Raw genomic sequence first — 22,099 nt, 5'->3', positions numbered from 1 at the left:
CAATATTTTTTACAGTAGTGAAAAATAATGTGTAATTGCAAGGAATTAGTAGGTAAATTGATGATCATATGCACCTAACATCCACTGGAAAGACTACAATATGAAAAAGAATAAAAATTGAATTCATGCTATAACTACTTAAATATACATAAACACACACACACATAGAGAATATACAAAAATGTAAGAGTTGTGCTAGGGTGATTATAGATTTTTTTTCCTTCTATTTTCAAAAATTTTTGTTTGTTATTTAAAATCAGTTTGAATATTAGAAACATTTGCTTAAAATTTCTAAAGTCTTACCATCATTTTATTGGCAAACCATGCTGAAATGGTACATAAAATTTGTTTGCTAATGTTCTGCTGTTGGCAGACATAGTAAATTTTTTAGCTAAGCAAATGTCAATTGTTGCTATAGCACTTCTAAAGTTAAAAATAAAGCTACATAATAATTGGCAGGGGCTTGGGTAAATGTGGAAAAAAAGTCAAGCACTGATTAGGAAAAGGAAAATGTCAACCTTCTCCCTTGGTGACTTGGAACACACAACTCTAGTGGGGGAAAGACACACTGAAAAATTAGGAAGAAATCTGGCAAGCGCTTGCAAAAGCAACTGAACAAGATAGGGTAAGAGTCGAATAGGAGAAGTATTCCAGATAAAGTAGATCCAAGAGAAAATGTCATTTCTTTTTTGTTTTGTTTTGTTCTGCATTCTGTTCAGAATACAGAATAACTGTATTGATTAGATCACTTGTAGGATTTTGGTTAGCAGTTAATAAGGGCTTAGTAGAGGCCAAAGACCTTAGTTTTGATTCTGACAGCAATGAAGGTGAAAAGTATGGCTGGGCATGGTGGTACATGCCTGTAACCCCAGTGGTTCAGGAGGCTGAGGCAGGAGGATCATGAGTTCAAAGCCAGCCTCAGCAAAAGTGAGGCACTAAGCAACTCAGTGAGACCCTGTCTCCAAATAAAGTACAAAATAGGGCTAGGAATGTGGCTCAGTAGTTGAGTGCCAGAGTTCAATCCCTGGTACCGCCCCCCAAAAAAAGTGAAAACAATGACAATATTTATGTTGATTCCATACTCTGTATGAAATGAACTAGGAGATGAAAGAGATAAACTGTGAGGTAACTGCAACAAACCAAGACCTTCATTATACAGAAAGCACCTCCAGAATATATTTTTAAAAATGATCTAACCACATTCTAAGTTTTAGACAATTTTTGGTGTTCTCTGACAGAACTGGCACATAATATTGAATTAGGTTGCTGTGAATTTTTTAACTATGTGGCCAGATGCAAAAAAATATGTAAGGGTGTTGAAGCCAACAAATAAATTGAAAATGCAAATTCTCATATGTAATAGAATTTGGAATTCTAGAAGGCAGATTATCAAAAACTGTATCTAGTTCCTTGGAAGTTGATGGGTTGTTACAAATTAAAGAGTTTAAGGGCTGGGAGTGGCAGCCCATACCTGTAGTTTCAGCACTCAGGAGGCTGAGGCAGAAGGATCACTTAAGCCCAGGAGACTGGGAGTTCAAGGCCATTCTGGGCAACATAGGGACATAGTTGGGGGGGCGGGGGGGAGGGCGGGATGGATGGAGAGACTTTAGACCAGGAAATAAGTCTAAACTGCCTTAACTTTCTAGGCAATAGAGATATTGCTGAACAATAATCAAGACTTAAAAGTCAAAAAACTGTATCAAAGAACAGACAAGATGACAATTTTTTTTTTCTTTCTTCTTTCTCCACTAGCATAATTTTATTCAGACTTAAAGGAAAAAAAAAAAAAAAAAAAAAAAAAAAAAAAGGCTTTTTGTCCTAGCAAATATCAATCTATTTAGAGTAAGGGATACAGGTCCAAGGTCTTTCTAACTTGGTGGAAGAGCTGAAAAGGTTACAGACTTCATCTTATTAGTTGGCAAGAAATTGCCAGATAGATTTGGCAGTCGCCTGAACATTTTGTAATTAATTTACTTACCAAATACCCCTAACCACCACGCTAGCAGGCCCTTCATCTCAAAAGCAAATCTAGGTGAGAGAGTGAAAGGCGGTTGGAAAAGGGAAACAATGGTCAAAGGGTCCAATGTTTTCACTATGAATACTGTAGATCTATAGTCCAATATGGTGACTACTGTTAAGAATGATGAATACTTGAAAATTGCGTAGATCTTAAAAGTTCTCTACATAAAGAGGTGATGATTGTTAATTAAATCTCTTCACAAAGCATACCCATATCAAAACCTCACCTTACGTATACACTTTTTGGTTGATAAAGCTGGGGGGAGGGAAGCAACCGATTTTGAGCACACCACCCGGTGTGTTTTAATTCACAAACACTGAGCATCGAGCGCCGCGGCGAATTAAATCCCAGGGAGCGCGGGCTCGGCTGGGCGGAGGTCAAGAGGCCTCGGACGCCCGGAGCCCCGCGGCCCTTCCCTCCCGGTGTCCCCGGCTGCCCTCGCTCCCGGGCCCGCCGTCTCATTTGCCGCCTTTTGACGCGTGACCCCGGCGCGCTCGCGACTGGGGCCGGTGACAGGCGCGGAGTGCGCCCAGCGGTCCCATGTGCTTCCTCCCTCTCGCGAACGCCGCAGTCGCCGCGCCCCGCATCCCGCTCCGGCTCCTCGGCAGAGGGCTCGCCGCCGCCATGTCTACCGCCGAGCCACTCAAATCCGTGGACTACGAGGTGTTCGGGAGAGTACAGGGTAGGGGCCCCCCTACAGTGGGAGGATGAAAGGTGTTATGGGAGGAAGAGGAGAAAGCTGCGGGAAGCCGCTTTCATCTTAAGGATGCCCTTTCCCGCTGGGGCTGGGACTTCCGCTCAGCCATGACACAGCAGCAGCGGGCGGGCAGGAGACTAAGCGCGCATGCGCTGGAGGGCTGGGGCGGGCGCAGGATGGGGTAAGGGAGGCCACAAAGGGGGTGAAGGTGGAGCGAGGGACGACTGACTGGAGATTTAGAAGGGGGCAACTGAGGGGGAGTGAGCTTACCCCAAGAAAGGGAAAGATTGAAATGGGGAGGAAGGAAGAGACTGACTTTGAACTAATAGTCCCGTTATTTGTTACTGAAACTACTTGGGCTTGACTTGAGTTTTAGGAAGGACACCTAAATGATAGTTTAGGGTTCACCTTATCAGGTTGTAATACCCCCCAAACTCATAGTAGCTCTTCAGTTTATTATCTGATTTTTGTTTCATCTTGAGTTTAATAGTTGCAAAGGATGTGATATTTGGCTTACTGTAAATGTTGAAATTTGTAAATTAAAACGTTAAATCACTCTTTGAAATTTACCCCATGGATGATAGATACTGTAGTGATTTAGCATCTACATCATTCATTTAAAATAAAGTTTTTTTAACACTGGGACACGTTACATTATTCCTTTACTTTTTTTTTTTTTTTTTTTTTTTTTTTGGTACCGGGGATTGAACCCAGGTATACTTGATGACTGAACTACATCCCCAGCCCTAAATTTGTGTTTTATTTAGAGATAGGGTCTCACTGAGTTGCTTAGCCCCACGCTTTTGCTGAGGCTGGCTTTGAACTCCCAATCCTCCTGAGCCGCTGGGATTACAGGCATGCGACAGGGCACCTGGCATTTCTTTTTTTGTTGTTGAATGTGATTTCTATTCCACAGAATTTTATTCCATTGTTATGCTTGAGAGTTTCTTATTGCTCATCTTATTGCTTTTTTCTGCTAGGTGTATGTGTGCATATATACCCATAGTATGTACAAATGGAATATTTTTCTTAATTTCCTTTCATAGTAAGTCTCTAAAATATTAATTTTTCTCTTTTGGAGTGTGTTACTATTGCAATTATTACTATTACAGCATAATTGGTGAAAATAATATATTAACATGACAACCTTTAGTTATTAAAAGGTAAATTGTATTAGAAATTTCTTTCCTTCTTTCTTTCTATCTTTTGGTTCTGGGGACAGAACCTAGGGGAGCTTTACCACTTAGGGCCTTGCTAAATTCTGAGGCTGGTCTGGAACTTGTGATCCCCCTGCCTCATACTTTTGAGTTGCTGGGATTACAGATGTGTGTCAAGTTTATTTCTTAAAGAGAAAACTCAGGATGTTTATGGGACCCTGATTAAAGGAAGGACTGAATTATCCTTTTATTTGGTACTTTATAGGTTTTTACACTTTAGGACAAGGTACCAGGGTAGGGTTAAAAATGGGTGAAAGTATATCTTTTGTAAAGAGCCTTTATTTCTTTTTTTTTTTTTTTTTTTTTTTTTTTTGGCAGTGCTGGTGATTGAACCCAGGGCCTTGTGCTTGCGAGGCAAGTACTTTACCAACTGAGCTATATCCCCAGCCCAAGAGCCTTTATTTCTAAGGTTGATTGTGGAAAGAGAGGTAGGAAGGGAGAACCAGGGCCAACAGTTCTCAGGGAAGTTTTAGGAAAGAATACATATGAAAGTTGAAAATCTGAAAAATAATTCCTTTAAATTATCCATGGGTTTGTACTCTTAGAAAGTCTTTTAAGTACCCCTAAGTATGGTACCCTGGCTTGAAAACTGCCACAATAAGTCACAGAAGCCTATTACAGAAGATATGAAAATGGTGACAAAGATCATCTGAGAGAAGGTTTATAGTTGAGATGACAATAATTAGGGTGTGTATGTGTGAAAGAGTGTGTGCGTGAATTGCATATGTGGGAAATTTGCTGTTGTCATCCTATGTGCTGAGCATCTCACTTTTATTGATCCTCATCACAACATTGTAAGATTCAGGTCTTATTCGATACTTTAACTTTGAAACTTGCAGTTTTCTTTTACATGACATTTTCTGTTAATGCACCATTTTTTCAAATGATTTTAAGTATATCAGTGCATTTTTGTGCAGATAATGGTTACATGGAATATGAAGGTCAATTTGGAGCAGGAATAAACATATGAGGGCAGGAAATGTACTACATATATAAATAGAGGGGTTTAAAAAGTCAGGTTTAGGTGAAGCTGGAGGAGCTGGGCTATGCGGAGGGAGCACTGTATCCATGAAGTCCTGGCCTTCAGGAGGAAATGGAAGATAAAGTGATTAATTCAGAGAAAGCTGAAGAAGCAAAATTAAAAAGGTATTCTCACTTGGGACAAAAGCCTGGAGGTTCAGATTTTTAAGGAAACGACTACAGAAAAGGCAAATATTTTTTGATTCTGGGGATTACAAATACGGCAAAAACAAAGATAAAGAACAAGCAACTTCCTAACAGGCCCAGATAACAAAGAGGTCACTGGTGGCTACGTTCCCACTCCACAGAACCTTCCTCAACGGAAACTGTCCCTTGTTGCTAGCAAACTGACTGACTGACTAAGAGCTGCCCTGCATGAATTTTCTGTTTCCCTTAATTTCTTCTTAATATGTCACTTATCCACTTTTTGTTTCCTTTCATTCACGAATTCATTTGAGACTGATGGCTTTGCAGGTAGCAATAGTGTGTGCTGCTGTGTAGAAGTTTTGATTATATGTGTAGAAGTTTTGATTAACAGTGCACTGATGAAAAGGATCTGTTAGAGCAACTTAATGTACTTGAAAATATTTGTATATATTTACCTAACTCTCATGTAGGACTGGTTCCAAAAAGTAACAATCAAATTTTGCTATTTCATGTTTTGGTCTTTTTCTCTTCATCTTAATTATAGCTTTGTATGTTATTCTTATTCAATATAACCTCTGTTGTATTTTTTTTTTTCTGTATTTTCCTTTTGGATTTTGCAGAACAGAAGTTTAAGACCACAAGTTGCAAGAAAGATCACGTAATTCAAACGCAATAGATGGGACTCTGAAAGATTTGTATAACTGTACTTGCACTTGAATGGCCTTAAAACCATTTCTGCCTTAACAGCAGAATTGTACTTGGGCAGTATTTGCCCATTCTGGTGTAACTTACATGACTTCAGTGCTTAATAGCTGCGGTGGAAGCTAGCATTCATATTTGTTCTATAGTACTGAATACCTTTCATTGTTAAAGATGTGAATGAAGAATGCATGTGCATTGACTGTTGAATTTACATTTGTGTCATTTTTGTAAATATAGTAGTTTTGCACAACCTTTCAAAAAAAAAAGTCAGGTTTAGGAAGATGACTCCTACAATTTGTAGTATGTTAAATGGAAGAGATTACATGGACACTCTTGTTTTATCAAGGTAGAATATATTGTACAAATTCACAGTGGTATATTTGTACCCACATAAACTGACATTCTTTGACAGCCTAGGACATGCCAAGTTTTGTATTTAGTATTTTACATGCAATTTCCATTTAATCTTCCTTCTTGTGAGTTCAGTCATTTCTCTCATCTAACAGAAATTAAGGCATAGAGAAGTACATTTCCCAGATTACACAGACTTAGGTTGTGGGGCTGGTATTTGAACCTTGACAGACTATACCAGCACACATGCTCTTCATTATTATTTCTATTGATTTTCCCCTGAATACCCTTTCCTTACTTTGCCTTCTTCCTAACCTGTGCACTGAACACATGAACTGAAGCAGGACATATGGAGCAGATCATTTGAATTATTCTAGATGCCCTTCAGGATGTTTTGACTGCCATTTTGACTGTAGAGAAGTTGGACGTGGACAGGAAGCAGTCAGTACACCCAGAAAAACTGCAGCTTCTCATTCTTTCTCTCTCTCTCGCTGCCATTTTCTGTCATTCTTTCCAAATGTGGTTCTTTGTTTCTCAAACTGGCTCACAAATTTCTTGTGATTACCTAAGAAATAAACACAAACCATTGGCCTTTTATTCAGATCATGATTGTGGAGAAATGATTGTGTCTATAAATCACCAAAAATAAAATTTTTATTTTACCAATATAAAACAAGAAAACACTATAAAATTAACTTTTAGTTTAAAACTATAGAATAATAAAATCTTTCTTTAGCTTATCATCTCAAATATCATTTTAAAAAATTTTTATTTTTATAGACTGCGTTTTGATTCATTGTACACAAATGGGGAACAACTTTTCATTTCTATGGTTGTACACAATGTAGATTCATAGCATTCATGTAATCATACATGTACATAGGGTAATACTGTTTGTCTCAGTCTACTATCTTTCCTTCTCCCACCCGCTTCCACCCCATTTTCCACTATACCATACAAAGTTCCTCCATTCTTCTCTTGCCCCCGCCCCCGTTATGTATCATCATCCACTTATTAGAGAAAACATTTGACCTTTGGTTTTTTGGGCTTGGCTTATTTCACTTAGCATGATATTCTCCAACTTCATCCATTTACCAGCAAATGCCATAATTTTATTCTTCTTTATGGCTGAGTAATATTCATTGTGTATATATACCACAGTTGCTTCATCCATTCATCAATCAAAGGGCATCTAGGTTGATTCCATAGTCTAGCTATTGTGAATTGAGCGGCTATGAATATTGATGTGGCTGCATCACTGTAGTATGCTGATTTTAAGTCCTTTGGGTATAAACGCAGTAGTGGGATAGCTGGGTCAAATGGTGGGTCCATTCCAAGTTTTTTGAGGAATCTCCATACTGCTTTCCATAGTGATTGCACCAATTTGCAACTCCACCAGCAATGTAGGAGTGTGCCTTTTCCCCCACATCATGCCAACACTTATTATTACTTGTGTTCTTGATAATAGCCATTCTAATTGGAGTTAGATGAAATCTTAGGGTGGTTTTAATTTGCATTTCTCTAATTACTAGAGATGTTGAACACTTTTGATATATTTGTTGAACACCTGTATATCTTCTGAAATGTCTGCCCAGTTCCTTAGCCCATTTACTGATTAGGTTCTTTGTATTTTTAGTGTAAAGTTTTTTTAAGTTCTGTATAAACTTTGGAGATTAGTGCTCTGTCTGAGGTGTGTGTGGAAAAGATTTTCTCCCACTCTGTATGCTCTCTTTTCACATTATTGATTGTTTCCTTGGCTGATAAAAAGCTTTTTAGTTTGAATCTGTCCTATTTATTGATTCTTGCTTTTATTTCTTACACTATAGGAGTCTTGTTAAGGTAGTCTGTTCCTTAGCCAACATGATGAAGATTTGGGCCTACATTTTCTTCTTTTGGTGAAGGGTCTCAGGTCTAATTCCTAGGTCCTTGATCCATTTTGAGTTGAGTTTCGTACAGGGTGAGAAACAGGGGTTTAACTGCATATGGATTTCCAGTTTTGCCAGCACCATTTGTTGAACAGGCTATCTTTTCTCCATTGTATACTTTTGGCATCTTTGTCTAGCATGAGATAACTGTACTTATATGGGTTTGTCTCTGTGTCTTCTATTCTGTACCATTAGTCTACTTGTCTATTTTGGTGCCGATACCATGCCGTTTTTGTTACTATTGCTCTACAGTAGAGTTTAAGGTCTGATATTGTGATACCTCCTGCATCACTCTTCCTGCCCAGGATTGCTTTGGCTATTCTGGGTATTTTGTTCTTCCAGATGAATTTCATGATTGCTTTCTCTATTTCTATGAGGTATGTCATTGGGATTTTAATTGGAATTGTGTTAAATCTCTATAGTGCCTTGGTAGTAGGGCCATTTTGATAATATTAATTCTGCCTATCCAAGAACACAGGAGAAATTTCCATCTTCTAAGGTCTTCTTCATTTTCTTTCTTTAATGTTTTGTAGTTTCCATTGTAGAGGTCTTTCACCTCTTTTTTTAGATTGATTCCCAAGGTTTTTTTTTTTTTTTTTTTTTTTTTTTTTTGAGGCTATTGTGAATGGAGTTGTTTTCCTCATTTCTCTTTCAGATGATTCATCGCTTCTGAAGAGAAATACATTAGATTTATGTGTATTGATTTTATATCCTACTATTTTGCTGAATTCATTTATTAGGTCTAGAAGTTTTCTGTTGGAGTTTTTTTGGATCCTCTAAATATAGAATCATGTCATCAACAAATAGTGATAGCTTGAGTATTTTCCTCTTCATAGTCCTTTAATTTCTTTAGTCTGTCTAATTGCTCTGGCTGGTATTTTAAGCATGATGTTAAATAGAAGTGTGAAAGAGGGTATCCCTGTTTTGTTTAGTTTTTAAAGGGAATGCTTTTAGTTTTTCTCCATTAAGAATGATTTTGGCCATGGGCTTAACACAAATAGCCTTTACAATGTTGAAGTATGTTGCTACTATTCCTATATTTTCTAGTGTTTTGAGCATGAAGGGGTGTTGTATTTTGTCAAACGCTTTCTCTGCATCTATTGAAATAATCATATGATTCTTAACCTTAGGTCTATTGATGTGATGAATTACATTTATTGATTTCTGGATTTTGAACCAACCTTGCATTCCTGGGATGAACCCCACTTGATTGTGGTGCACTATCTTCTTAATATGTTTTTGTATACAATTTGCCAGAATTTTGTTAAGGATTTTTGCATCGATATTCATCAGGGATATTGGTCTTAAGTTTTCTTTCCTTGATGTGTCTGTCTGGTTTTGGTATGAGAGTGATACTAGCTTCATAAAATGAACTTGGAAGGGTTTCCTCCTTTTCTATTTCATGAAATACTTTGAGGAGTATTGGTATAAGTTCTTCTTTGAAGGTCTTGTAGAACTCAGCTGAGAATCCATCTGGTCCCGGGCTTTTCTTGGTTGGTAGTCTTTTGATGGCTTCTTCTATGTCATTGCTTGAAATTGATCTGTTTAAATTGTGTATGTCCTCTTGGTTCAGTATGGGAGGATCATATGTTTCTAGAAATTTGTCAGTGTCTTCGATATTTTCTATTTTGTTGGAATATAGATTTTCAAAGTAACTTCTGTTATGTATGTCAATGGTGTCTGTTGTGATATTTCCTTTTTCATCATGAATTTTAGTAATTTTGAGTTTTCTCTCTTCTCTTTGTTAGTGTGGCTAAGGGTTTATCTATTTTGTTTACTTTTTCAAGGAACCAACTTTTTGTTTTTTCAATTTTTTGAATTGTTTCTTTTGTTTCAATTTCTTTGATTTTAGCTCTGATTTTAATTATTTTCTGTCTTCTATTATTTTTGGTATTGTTCTGTTCTTCTTTTTGCAGGGCTTTGAGATGTACTGTTAGGCCATTTAGTTGTTGACTTTTTATTCTTTTCTTGAATGTGCTCCATGCAATTAATTTTCCTCTTAGTACTGCTTTCCTGGTATCCCAGAGATTTTGATATGTTGTATCATCATTCTTAATTATCTCTAAGAATTTTTTTATCTCCTTCCTGATGTTTTCTGTTATCCATGCTTCATTCAATAGCATATTGTTTAGTCTCCAGTTGTTGAAGTAGTTTCTGTTTTTTATTTTGTCATTGATTTCTAATTTCATTCCATTATGATCTGATAGGATACAAGATAGTATCTATTTTTTGCATTTACTAAGGGTTGCTTTGTGGCATAATATATGGTCTATTTTAGAGAAGGATCCATGTGCTACTGAGAAGAAAGTGTATTCACTTGTTGATGGATGGAGTATTCTATATATGTCTGTTAAGTCTAAGTTATTGATTGTGTTATTGAGTTCTATGGCTTCTTTGTTTAGTTTTTGTTTGGAAGATCTATCCAGTGGTGACAGTGGTGTGTTAAAGTCACCCAGAATTTTTGTGTTGTGGGGTATTTGATTCCCAGAATTGATATTATCATTCATTGCCTGCATTTGCTCTCTTATCTCATCCTTTGCTTCGCGAATCATCTTAATCATGTATAATCTGAAGTCCTTTTCTGACATTTTTTCTAACATACTGTCATCGAATTCTATTAATATAGAATCTAGATTTGTTTGGATCATTTTCTTCCCTTGTTTTTTCATGTTGTTCATGTATCTTCCCCTCTAGCAGTGCAGATCTGGGGTATTGCAGATTTCCCCCTATAGGCTTATAGTGGCCCTATAGGTTTCCAAAACCCTTTCTTTAACAGGAGATCAATATTAGCAGTGCCCAAATCAGACACTATGCAATCCTAGACCAAATAGCCCCTATGGGGACAATAACAAAATTGTCATAGTAAACAAAATGAGTTCAAATATTATCTTCGGTAAAACAAACAGGTTTGCAGTAAGGTCTGCAGTTTCTAATGGAGGACAAAGAGGATGCAGAGGGATGTAGAATGTGGCTGTTAATGGGATAAGAAAAGAATATACAGAAGTTCTAGAAAATAGAAAGGGTGAGTGTAATCAAAAGAAATCAGATGTTAGCATGCAAAAAAGGGAGAAAGAGACTCTGAGGGAACAGGTAAACAAAAGGAAAAGAGAGCAAGAAAAGTAAAGAAATAAAAACTTAAATTTTTTAAAAAGGAGAAAAAAGAAACTCTACAGTGTAACAGTCATATACTAATGAAACCTCCCAGTGTTCAGTAGCCTGATGTATAAGAGGTACCTGACAATGAGCTTCAAGCCTCCAGCAGGTGTCTCAGGATGGGATTTGCCCCACCCAAATATCGGAGCTACGGCTTCCAGGATTATTCAAGATGGCCGCTCTGGCTTCTAAATGTGTTGGCAAATGGGGAGCTGCAGCTCAGGGGTGGACGTGGTCAGCTGGAGGCCCTGGAGACGAGATGCAGTTGGTCCAGCAGGGGTCCTGGAGGTCTGGTGTGTTTGGTGTGGTTTTGGGATCCTGGAGGCTGGCGCAATCAGTCGGTCTGGTGTCCCGGTGATAGGGCACAGTCAGTTGGTATGGGGGTCCTGGTGGCAGGGAGCAGTCAGTGGATGTGAGGGCCCCAGAGGCAGGGAGTGATCGGTCGGGCTGAGGGGTCCTGGAGACGGGGCTCAGCCAGTCCGGCCAGGGATCCTACAGGGCCTGGCTGTTGTCTCAAAATGGTGGCAGCCACGTGTAATCAAACCAGCAGATACTGTAACAGTGAACTTCCAGGCAACAGCAGGCAGCTGGTGCTCCACTGGTGGTTGGCGATCAGTTTGCTGATTGTTGTTGGATGATCGGGAGGTGAGCCTCGTGCATTGGGTGATAGATAGGTGTAAGGCAGGCGATGGACAGGCGAGAGGCAGGCAAATGGTGGATGATAGGTGCCTGACAGTGAGCAATCTGCACTCAAAAAAGGCATTGATATGCTGGCAGACTGCAGGTCATCATAGCAGACAAATGGGGTAAACACCAGGGGATCGATAAGCAGCAAAAACTGCCTCACCAAGAAACAGATATCCTCTGCTTGAAACCAGAGTTACGGAGCAACAAGGAACGCAGCCTCCCTCTAGTCCACCATCTTGGATCTCCCGTCTTGGGGATTTTTCTGTTTTTTGTTTTTTTTAAGGGTGGGTCTTGCTAAATTATGGGGGGTAGTCTCAAACTTGATCTTCCTGCTTCAGCCTCCGGAGCTGCTGGGCTTTCATGCATGCACCACTGCACCAGGCACTTCCTGGAAATTTCTGTAATCCCGTAGACTTGGGAAGCTGAGGCAGCAGGATCAGGAGTTCAGGATCAGCCTCAGCAATTTACCGAGAGCCTCTTTTCTCAGAGGCCTCTATTCTTACTTTTTCCCTCAAGATGATGGTCTGATTCCCAAAATTGAGAAGGATTTGTTTGGATTTGTATCTGGATTCACTGTTGTTTGGGGTATAAATATTTACGATCGTTATGTCTTATTGATTTACGATTCCCTTAAGCTGTATGAAATGTTCTTCTTTATCCCTTCTGACTAACTATGGCTTGAAGTCCTCTTTATCTGATATAAGGAGGGAAACCCCTGCTTTTTATTGAGTTCGTGTGCGTGGTAGGTTTTTTCCAATCCTTTCATCTTTAGTCTGTGAATATCCTTTTCTATGAGATGAGTCTCTTGAAGGCAACATATTGTCGAATCTTTCTTTTTAATCCAATCTGTCAGTGTATGTCTTTTGATTGATGAGTTTAGGCTATTAATGTTCAGCGTTATTATTGAGACATGATTTGTATTCCCAGTCATTTGGGCTTATTTTTGGTTTTTAACTTGACTTGGTTCTTCTTTGATTGACTTTTCCCTTAAGATAGTTCCTCCCAGGCAGGGATATAGCTCAGTTGGTAGAGTGCTTGCCTTGCAAGCACAAGGCCCTGGGTTCAAATCCCTAGCACCACAAAAAAAAAAAAAAAAAAAAGATAGTTCCTCCCTTTGCTGACCTACATTGTTGTTTTTCATTTCCTCCTCATGGAATATTTTGCTGAGAATGTTCTGTAGTGCAGGTTATTTGTAAATTCTTTTAACTTTTGTTTATCATGGAAGGATTTTATTTCGTCTTCAAATCTGAAGGTTAGTTTTGCTGGATATAAGATTCTTGATTGACAACCATGTTCTTTCAGAGCTTGAAATATGTTGTTCCAGGCCCTTCTAGCTTTTAGGGTCTGGACTGAGAAATCTGCTTATATCCTTATTGATTTCCCCCTATATGTGATCTGATGCTTTTCTCTCGCAGCCTTTAAAATCCTATCTTTATTTTTTATTTTTATTTTATTTTAAGGTCACACAGCCAACAGTTTTAATAGAAAACAAGAAAGACAAGGTCAACCAGGCCAGACCTCCCAAATGCCATATCTTTTTTTTTTTTTTTTTTTTTTTTTGAGGTGTGGGGATGATACTGGGGATTCGACCACTGAGTCACATCTGCAGCCTTATTTTGTATTTCATTTAGAGACAGGGTATCACTGAGTTGCTTAGGGCCTTGCTTTTGCTTGGGCTGGCTTTGAACTTGTGATTCTCCTGCCTCAGCCTCCCAAGCCACTGGGATTATAGCCATGTGCCACTGTGCCTGGCCCAAATGCTGCATCTTAACTCTACCTGATAGGCTAGGACTTGGCACACAAGGGGCTATGGAATGCCCCTGCTGAACAGTGTTTCTGAACCAAGGTGGAGCTAGATGGAGAGCAGGCCCTTGTTAACAAAATCTCCAATGATGATGACTAAATAGGTGCAAAGTTGGGGGCCAGGGCCCTGCCAGGGTGTGGGCCCAGCTTCTCCACCATGAGGGTCTGCAATGACTGGAGCTTTCAAAGGAGAAGGTGTACTAAGTTTCAGGCAGCTAATGGGGCTTGAGGAAGGTAGGGTCTAGGACAGGTCTGACTGACCTAGGTGGTCTGAGTAAGTCACATGGCATTTCTAGGCTCAGGATGTTCTGTGATTTCTGGAGACCTGAGAACAGGCACAGTCCCACTTCTTCCCTCTCATTGGTCCCCTTTCTGCCAGCTTGTCCCATTCATGTGTCCTGGTGTGGCAGCACATCAGAGCAAGAAACAGGTCAGGCAGGAGGCAATTGCCAAGCTTCCTCTGGCTATGTGTCCAATCACTGTATTCCTTCCCTGTCCTCTCAAGGAGCCCCATTCCAATGAGGGGTCAGCGGGGTCAGGCAGCACTGAATTCCTTCTCCAGACCCTGGACAAAGTGATCATTAAGGAAAAGCAGCTGACCATGGGGTAGAAAGTGGGTAAGATGCCTTCAATGCAGTCAGCCTGCAGCTGGTGGTTTGTGCCAGGGGTCAGCAACTGGAGGTGTTCAAGGAGGAGGTGGGCCAGAAGCTGGAGGGTACGCTCAGCCAGCAGCAGGTTCTCATGGGCATCCAGCACCAGGTCAAAGCCTAATGAGAGCACGCCCAGCCATACCACTGTTCTTGGCTCCTGGAAAGGGTCCCCTGCTGCCCGGCGGAAGGCCCTTTGTGGGGCCTCCTGTAGGGGCACAGGCTTGTCTGAGGATTGAGACTGCAGGTCTGCTGGGGGTTGGCCGGATACCTGCTGCTGCAGCTGGCACATTGACTCCACCTGCCTGACCACCGCCAAAATCTGCTCCTTGTGGAGAAGCCTGTCCCTCTCTGCACCATGTGGTCGAGGATCATCAGGTGATTTCTCAGCACCAAAGACACAGGAGTAGAGCACTCGACAAAGGCTAGTATCCTCCGCATTTGGGGCCCTCAAGGTATGGATGAGGAAGGCGTGACCATGGCTCTGTGGTGGGTGCTACAGGAAAGCCAAAGACCTCCGGCAACCCTCCATCAGCAGACAGAGCGCGTCATCCCTATCTTTATTTTGTATGTTAGGCATTTTCATTATAATGTGCCTTGGTGTGGATCTGTTGTGATTTTGTGCATTTGGTGTTCTGTAAGTCTCCTGTAGTTGATTTTCCATTTCATTCTTCAGGTCTGGTAAATTTTCTGGTATTAGTCATTGAATAGGTTGTTCATTCCTTTGGTTTGTATCTCTGTGCCTTCCTCAATCCCGATAATTCTTAAATTTGTTCTTTTCATAGTTTTTGGAGGTTCCATTCATGATTTCTTACCATCTTCTCTATTTGGCCAACTTTATTTTCAAGATTAAATATTTTGTCTTCATTGTCTGAGGTTCTGTCTTCTAAGTGATCTAGTCTGTTGGTGATGCTTTCCATTGAGTTTTTTATTTGGTTTATTGTTTCCTTCATTTCAAGGATTTCTGTTTGGTTCTTTTTCAGAATCTCTATCTCTTTGTTGAAATGTTATTTTGCTTCCTGCAGTTGCTCTTTCAACTGCTTATTGGCATGATCATTCATTGCCTGAATTTGCTCTCTTATCTCATTCTTTGCTTCATGAATCATTTTAATTATGTATATTCTGAACTCCTTTTCTGACTTTTTTTCTACCCTCCTGTCATTGGATTCTATTAATATAGAATCTTGGTTTGTTTGGAACACTTTCTTCCCTTGTTTTTTTCATGTTGTTCATGTATCTTCCCCTCTAGCAGTGCAAATCTGGGGTATTGCACTTTCCCCCCTATAGGCTTATAGTGACCCTGCAGGTTTCCAAACCTCTTCTTTAAGGGAAGATCAATATTAGCAGCACCCAGTACAGACAATATGCAGCCCTAAACCAAATAGCACCTATGAAGACATTAACAATATTGTCATAATAAACAGAGGATGAGTTCAATTATCATCTACAGCATAACAAATAGATTTGCAATGAGGTCTGCAGTTTCTAATGTTGGACAAAGAAGATGGGGAGGGGTGTAGGATGTAACTGTTAATGGGATAAGAAAAGAGTATATATAAGTTGTAGATCATGGGAAGAGTGAAAGTATAATCAAAAGAAGTTGGTTGTTAGCATGAGAAAAGGGAGAAAGAGACTGAGGAAACAGGTAAACAAAAGGAAAATAGCAAGAAAAATAAAGAAATAAAAATTTAAAAATTTTCAAAAAGGTAAAAAGAAAAAAAAAAAACACTATTACAGTCATGTATTATTCAAACCTCCCAATCTTCAGTAGGCTGATGCATGAGAGGTACCTGACAATCAACTTCCAGACTCCAGCAGGTGTCACAGGATGGGATTTGTCCCACCTAAAGATGGCAGCTTCTGCTTCCAGGATAATCCAAGATGGCCACACTGGCTTCCAAATGTGTGGCAAATGGGGAGCTGCAGCTTGGGGTGTGGGTGCCGAGTCTGTATGGGATGTGATTGGTTGGGCTGGGGGTCCTGGAGGCAGGGTGCAGTCAGTGGGGCTGAGGGGTCCTGGAGACAGGGGTCATGGAGGTCCTGGCTATTGTCCCAAAATGGCGGCAGCCACGTGTAACCAAACCTGCGGGTATTGTGACAATGGACTTCCAGGCAACAGAAGGCAGCTGGCAGTCTGCTGGTGGTCTGTGGTCTGCGGGTGGTCTGCAAGCTATGGGTGAATGATTGGCAGGTGGACCTCATGGGGTGGGTGATGGGTATGTGAAAGGCAGGCAATGGGCATTCAAGAGGCAGGCAAACAGGCAAAATCTAGAATAATAAAACCCTGGTGAAAACTGGCTTGATGGAAATAATGACAATGAAAGTGAATTTGCAGTGAAAGAAGACTTAATTGGGCACACTTAGGTGGACAAAATATGGTTTGATAAATTATCATTAAAATATTTACATGGAAAACATTCCCAGTGAAAATGGATTCAATGACATAAAAATGAACATGGAATAAATGGAAAATGATTTAACTTTCCTATATGGAAGAGTGATCAATGAGTTAAATTGACTTACTGGAGTTCAACACAAAGTATTTTGTAACTAAAAACAATCTGTCTTGTTATATTTTTATTTGGAATGTTTGAATTTAAAATACCCTTAGTGACCGAATGCCACTCAAAATGTTCTAGAGGGCAAATACACTGTACTCTCCCTTTCAAATACACAGCACCCTTATTTTCAAATGTATTGAATTCCAATACATGGTTTATAAGTTGGTTGTTTAAAATTCAGGAAAACAGAGTCTGGGGTTGTAACTCAGTGGTTGAGTGATTCCTAGCACGTGTGAGGCACTGGGTTTGATCCTCAGCACCACACAAAAATAAATAAATAAAATAAAGGTATTGTGTTCATCTACAACTAAAAATATTTTTAAAATTCAGGAAAACACATTTGTGTAAACAATATTACAAGTAGATTCTTAGGCCTATCCTCAAAGTCTGCATATAAATCCTTAGACTCCTGCTACTCTCCATTGCTTCTCTTCCTTTACTTTTTTTTAAAATAAACTTTTTGTTTAGGAAAGTTGGGAAGATAGTATGGAGACAACATAATTGGTATGAGGCAATATTAATACATTATTATTATTATTATTTTGGTTCTGGGGATTGAACCCAGGAGTACTTAACCATTGAACCACATCCTTAGCCCTTATTGGTATTTTATTTAGACAGAATCTTTGCTGAGTTGCTTATGGCCTTGCTAAGTTACTGAGGCTGGCTTTGAACTCACAATCCTCCTGCCTCAGCCTCCCCAGCCACTGGGATTATAGGTGTGCTCATCTTGCCTGACTTGATACATTATTTTTAATGCAAATTTGATTTCGGTTTTCTTAATTGTATGTAATGTCCCTTTTTTGTTGTTTTATGTAATTTTATGTAATGTCCCTTTTTTGTTTGAGGATCCCATCTAGGATACCATATTATATTTAATTATCTTACCTCCTTAGACTCCTTTAGGCTATGACATTTTCTCAGATTAGCAGTTCATTTGTTTGTTTGTTTAATTGCAGGGCATTGAAACCAGAAGAGCTTTACCTCTGAGCTATATCCCCATTCCTTTTTTTTTTTTGAGACAGGGTCTTAATGAGTTGGTGAGGTTGTCCTTGAATTTGCAATCCTGCCCCAACTTCCTGAGTTTCTGGAATTATAGTGTGTGCCCCAGAGCCCAGCACTTACCTTGTTTTTGATGACCTTGACAGTTTTGAAGAGTACTTTGAAGTCAAGTACTTTATAGATTGCTCCCCACTTGGGATTTGTCTGATATTTTTGACATGCTAAGACTTGGGTTTATGGGTAGTTGGGAAGAAGACCACAGAGGTGAAGTACCATTCTCATCACACCATGTCAAGGGCACATACTATCAGTATAACTTACTGCTGTTCTTGTTGACTTTGATCACCTGAGATAGCATTTGTCAGGTTTCTCCACTGTACAGCTGTCTCTTTTCCTTTGTTTTTTTCTTAAATTCAGCCTAGCTCTGCTACTGAGTTATATTCTCAGCTTTTAAAATTTTTATTTTGAGAGGGTCTAAGTTGCTAAGGCTGGCTCTGAATTTGCGATTCTCCTGCCTTAGCCTGCTGAGTAGCTGGGATTACAGACGTACACCACAATGCCTGGCTCCATCCTATACTTTTAAAAATTTCCACATTTATTTAAAAAAATATGAACATTGGGAGCTGGGGCGATAGCTCAGTCGGTAGAGTGCTTGCCTTGCAAGCATAAGGCCCTGGATTCGATCCCCAGCACCATTAAAAAAAAAAAAATATGAACATTAAAAAAATATGAACATAAAGGGAATTTATTGTAAGATTGCAGAAAGTTATGTCATATTTAACGTTTATAGAAAGTATTATGTGCACACCTCTGGCTGACTGATAAAGGACAGCAAATGAGCCACCTCATTTTTTTTGGTAAAATCTTCACATTTATGAGAAGTTCCTCCCTAGCCGCCAACAACTTCTGTTGCATTGGGAGGTTTGGGAAGAGGATTAGTGGAATAGGGGATTGAACCTATGGTCTTAGAGCATTGTAACTATGGCCTGGCCTTTTTATGTTTCTCTGGATGTGTAGTTAACATTTTTTTTTCTAAATATTTTTTAGTTGCCAGTGGATATTTTATTTTATTTATTTATTTATATGCAGTGCTGGGGATGGAACCTAGGGCCTCACACATGCCAGGCAAGCACTCTACCACTGAGCCACAGTTTCAGCCCCGTGTAGTTACATTTCTATCTAGAATAATACAGTCTGAAAGTTTGAAAGGAAAATTGATTAAACTGTCTACAAATACTTTGATGCTTTACCTACTCTCAAGTTAATGACACTCCTAGAAATGCATTGTGACGGGCTGGGGAGATAGCTCATTCAGTACAGTGCTTGCCTTGCAAGCACAGTCCCTGGGTTCGATCCCCAGCACCACAAAAAAAAAAAAAAAAAAAAAAAAAAGAAAGAAATGCATTGTGACAATCTGTTGGTTTACATGTGAAATTCAAGTTTGTTTCTGATAGTGTTAACTCAGTTTTAGAATGGAGTAGTTTATGGAAGTGCAATTTTCTTAAAGACTGCTTAAAATACAAAGTGCAATCAGTAATTAAATGGCTTCATCACGTGATTTGGATGTACATATTTTTGCTTCTGTGCACAGGAAAATAGAAAAGTTTTTTTTTTTTTAGTTGAAAATTTAAGTACATTAAAGTCAAAAAACATAAGCATGGTTGACTCCAATTCTCTCTTGGCTTCTTTGTTCCTATAGCATTTCATTTATTACACTTCTTGGTTTTACTTCTCTTCCATCCATTCTGTTTTCTGCTACAGTTATTTGTGCACAGGCTGTGTCTGTCACTAGAGAGACACTTCTGAAGGTCAAACTGGTGGCTTGATTTTATATCTCCTAGAGGGCTTTGCCTCTGGTGGAGACTTCAAAAGTGTCTCCAATTAAACTGAAGTGCTTGGGGACAGTTAGCTCTTAGAAGAAACAGTAACATGATGGCTCTTTCAACTGTTTGAAAGATGTCATTGTGTGTGGCTCTAGGGAACAGACCCTAGACCATGGAGAAAGGTTAAGTGAGGCAGAATTTTATTACATATGAGAAAAGATTTTTAACAGTTATAGATGCTTAAAATCATTAAGGGCTTCTTCTTTGTAAGGTAACAGCTAGCTCACTTCCTGCATTCAAAATTGACATATGCAGTCAGATCCCAGGATGGAGGGGTCTATTGCAATATGAAAATCTGATTTTACATGAAAGCCTGCTGACATTTAAAATTCATCATATGGTTTCTTTAAATATCAACGCTTCTTTGTAGATTTAAAGTGTATTTGCTTTGCAAATATTCATGTCAGGTTTCCCACTGATCCATGGTTCCACAAAGTGAGGAACAGTTGCTGCTGACTGAACCTTGACTGAGCAGCATACTGTGCTTGAGTCTTTTATGACTGAAGGGGCTAATATCTGTCCCAGTTTCCAGAGCAATGTGTCATATCAGCTTCCCTTCTCTTTAGCAAGTGAGGTGGAAGCGGTGCGGGAGGCCATGAAAACTCACAGAAGCATCTTTTCCAGCAGTGGCCCTGACCTAGGAGAGTGCTCTGTTTCAGCTAGTTCTGATAAGCTGCAGAAAATATGTCTCCATGTTCACCTTTTCTTTCTATATAGATGTCTCTGGGTTGCACAGTATGCATCAAACCAGGGGTCAGGACTTTCAGAAAGATTCTGGAGAATTTCAAGTACACTATGGTTCTTTGGAATGGTTGATTCCCATGTAATTTGCTGCTTCACAAAGTTAATGGGCTGGAGGTCTTAAGACCCCCTTAACACACATTCCTTCTAAGGATTTAAAATAAGGGGTGTTGTTTGAGGGGGCCAATAAATAGCACCCATCCTCATATGAGTTATTGCCAAGGAAGACAAAAAGTAAAGCAGAGTTTGGGGGATGTGGCCTGTATCTGCAGGTAAGTAAACTTTATAATTATCTGTACTGCAGAATTAAATACACCCAACCGGGCATAGGCAGGGCTACTCCAGGACAGAAAAGAGTATGATCCCTGTGGAGACCTTTTTCCCGGCAGGAGGAAGAGGAAGCATGCTTCTCCTGCTAAACTTATCCATTAGATGAGTCCTTGCATGTCCCTGGGAAGGAATTGGGGGGACAGGAAAGAAGGTGGGCCAGAAATGTCACACTAATGGATATTCCTCCTCATGGAAGGAACTATTGTTACGGAGCAAAAGGCTTTCTCTACAGAAAAAAATTGTAAAATCTAGGGAGATTCAGTCTGTTTGAAGTACTTCAAGATGATCTGCAATGTGGAGTTTGTTTTTGATTTTGGTGTGGAAAAGTGGTAGAAATAAGGGAGATTTTGTGATTTTGTGGTGAGCAAAATTGGAGAATAATGACCCTGTTCTACAGATAGAGATAGGAATGACTACATCACAGTCCTGTTTTCTGCTGTGTGTATGTGATTTTAAAGAATTGAAATATGATTCACATAACACTAAATACAGAGTGGGTTTTGATATATTCATAATATTTCACAACTATTACCACTATCTATTTCCAGACCAGATCCATCACCCCCAAAAGAAGATCTCCTCTTTTAAAATTTTATTTTATTATTATTATTATTTTTTGAGGTACTAGAGATTGAACCCAGGGGAATTCTGCCACTGAGCTACATCCCTAGCCTTTTTTTATTTTTCATTTTGAGGCAGGGTCTCTCAAAATTGCCCAGGCTTGGTCTGAACTTGGATCCTCCTCCTCAGTCCTCCACCCCCAGGGTACCTGGGAATAGTTATTCACCACCAGACTCCCCATTCTCTTTAATTCCCCATCCCCCACCCCGTTCCTCATTTCTTCCTCCATCCCCTGGCACTTAAAATCTCTTAGGAAGTTAGGGTCAGAGCCTTTCCCTCATGGTTTCAAGGTGGCTGCAATAACTCCAGTCATTATATTCACACCACAGTCAGCAAAGAGAGGGCAAATGCAATACCCCTGACTGGGTCAGTTCCTGTGCAAGAGCTTTTCTGAAAGCCTCAACCAGTGACTTGGCACATCTCTCACTGGCCACCCCTACAATAAGGATGACTAGGAAACACAGAAAGTTACTTCGCTGTCGCCAGGTAAAACCAGAATTCTTTTAGGAAGAAGGGGAAGTATCTGTAAGTGCCACAGGCATTCTTATATTAAGTGAATGTTAAAACATAGTTATTACATTTGGTATTCTTT

The 22,099-nt window shown here is 39.6% G+C and overlaps 1 protein-coding gene and 2 pseudogenes across 12 annotated transcripts in view; 2 read left to right on the top strand and 1 right to left on the bottom strand.

Annotated features, from left to right (window-relative positions):
• The first annotated feature begins 2,050 nt into the window (after positions 1–2,050).
• ACYP2 (acylphosphatase 2) overlaps positions 2,051–22,099 on the top strand; it is a 156,354-nt gene continuing 136,305 nt past the window's right edge. For 2 of the 10 annotated variants that reach the window (XR_013759101.1, XR_013759102.1), the window contains exon 1: positions 2,051–2,702. Coding sequence is in view for 5 of the 10 variants with exons in the window: in XM_079110248.1 (XP_078966374.1) it covers positions 2,561–2,719 (159 nt within the window). In the remaining 5 variants the exon portion in view is untranslated. Of the gene's footprint in view, positions 2,720–2,860; positions 2,975–22,099 lie in introns of those variants that run through there. The other 8 variants (XR_013759103.1, XM_079110250.1, XM_079110251.1 and 5 more) reach the window with 7 other exon arrangements.
• On the top strand, positions 2,984–5,443 carry LOC306643902 (cAMP-regulated phosphoprotein 19-like; annotated as a pseudogene). The gene is made up of 2 exons (XR_013766884.1): positions 2,984–4,201; positions 4,322–5,443. The product of XR_013766884.1 is annotated as a cAMP-regulated phosphoprotein 19-like (transcript).
• LOC306644539 (AP-5 complex subunit sigma-1-like) lies at positions 13,505–21,736 on the bottom strand (annotated as a pseudogene). The gene is made up of 2 exons: positions 21,656–21,736; positions 13,505–14,865 (listed from the first exon to the last, which is right to left on the bottom strand). The product of its transcript is annotated as an AP-5 complex subunit sigma-1-like (transcript).

The sequence above is a fragment of the Sciurus vulgaris genome, assembly GCF_902686455.1.
Source record: "Sciurus vulgaris genome assembly, chromosome: 14".
Taxonomy (NCBI): Eukaryota; Metazoa; Chordata; class Mammalia; order Rodentia; family Sciuridae; genus Sciurus; species Sciurus vulgaris.
This window is presented reverse-complemented; position numbering and strand designations above follow the sequence as displayed.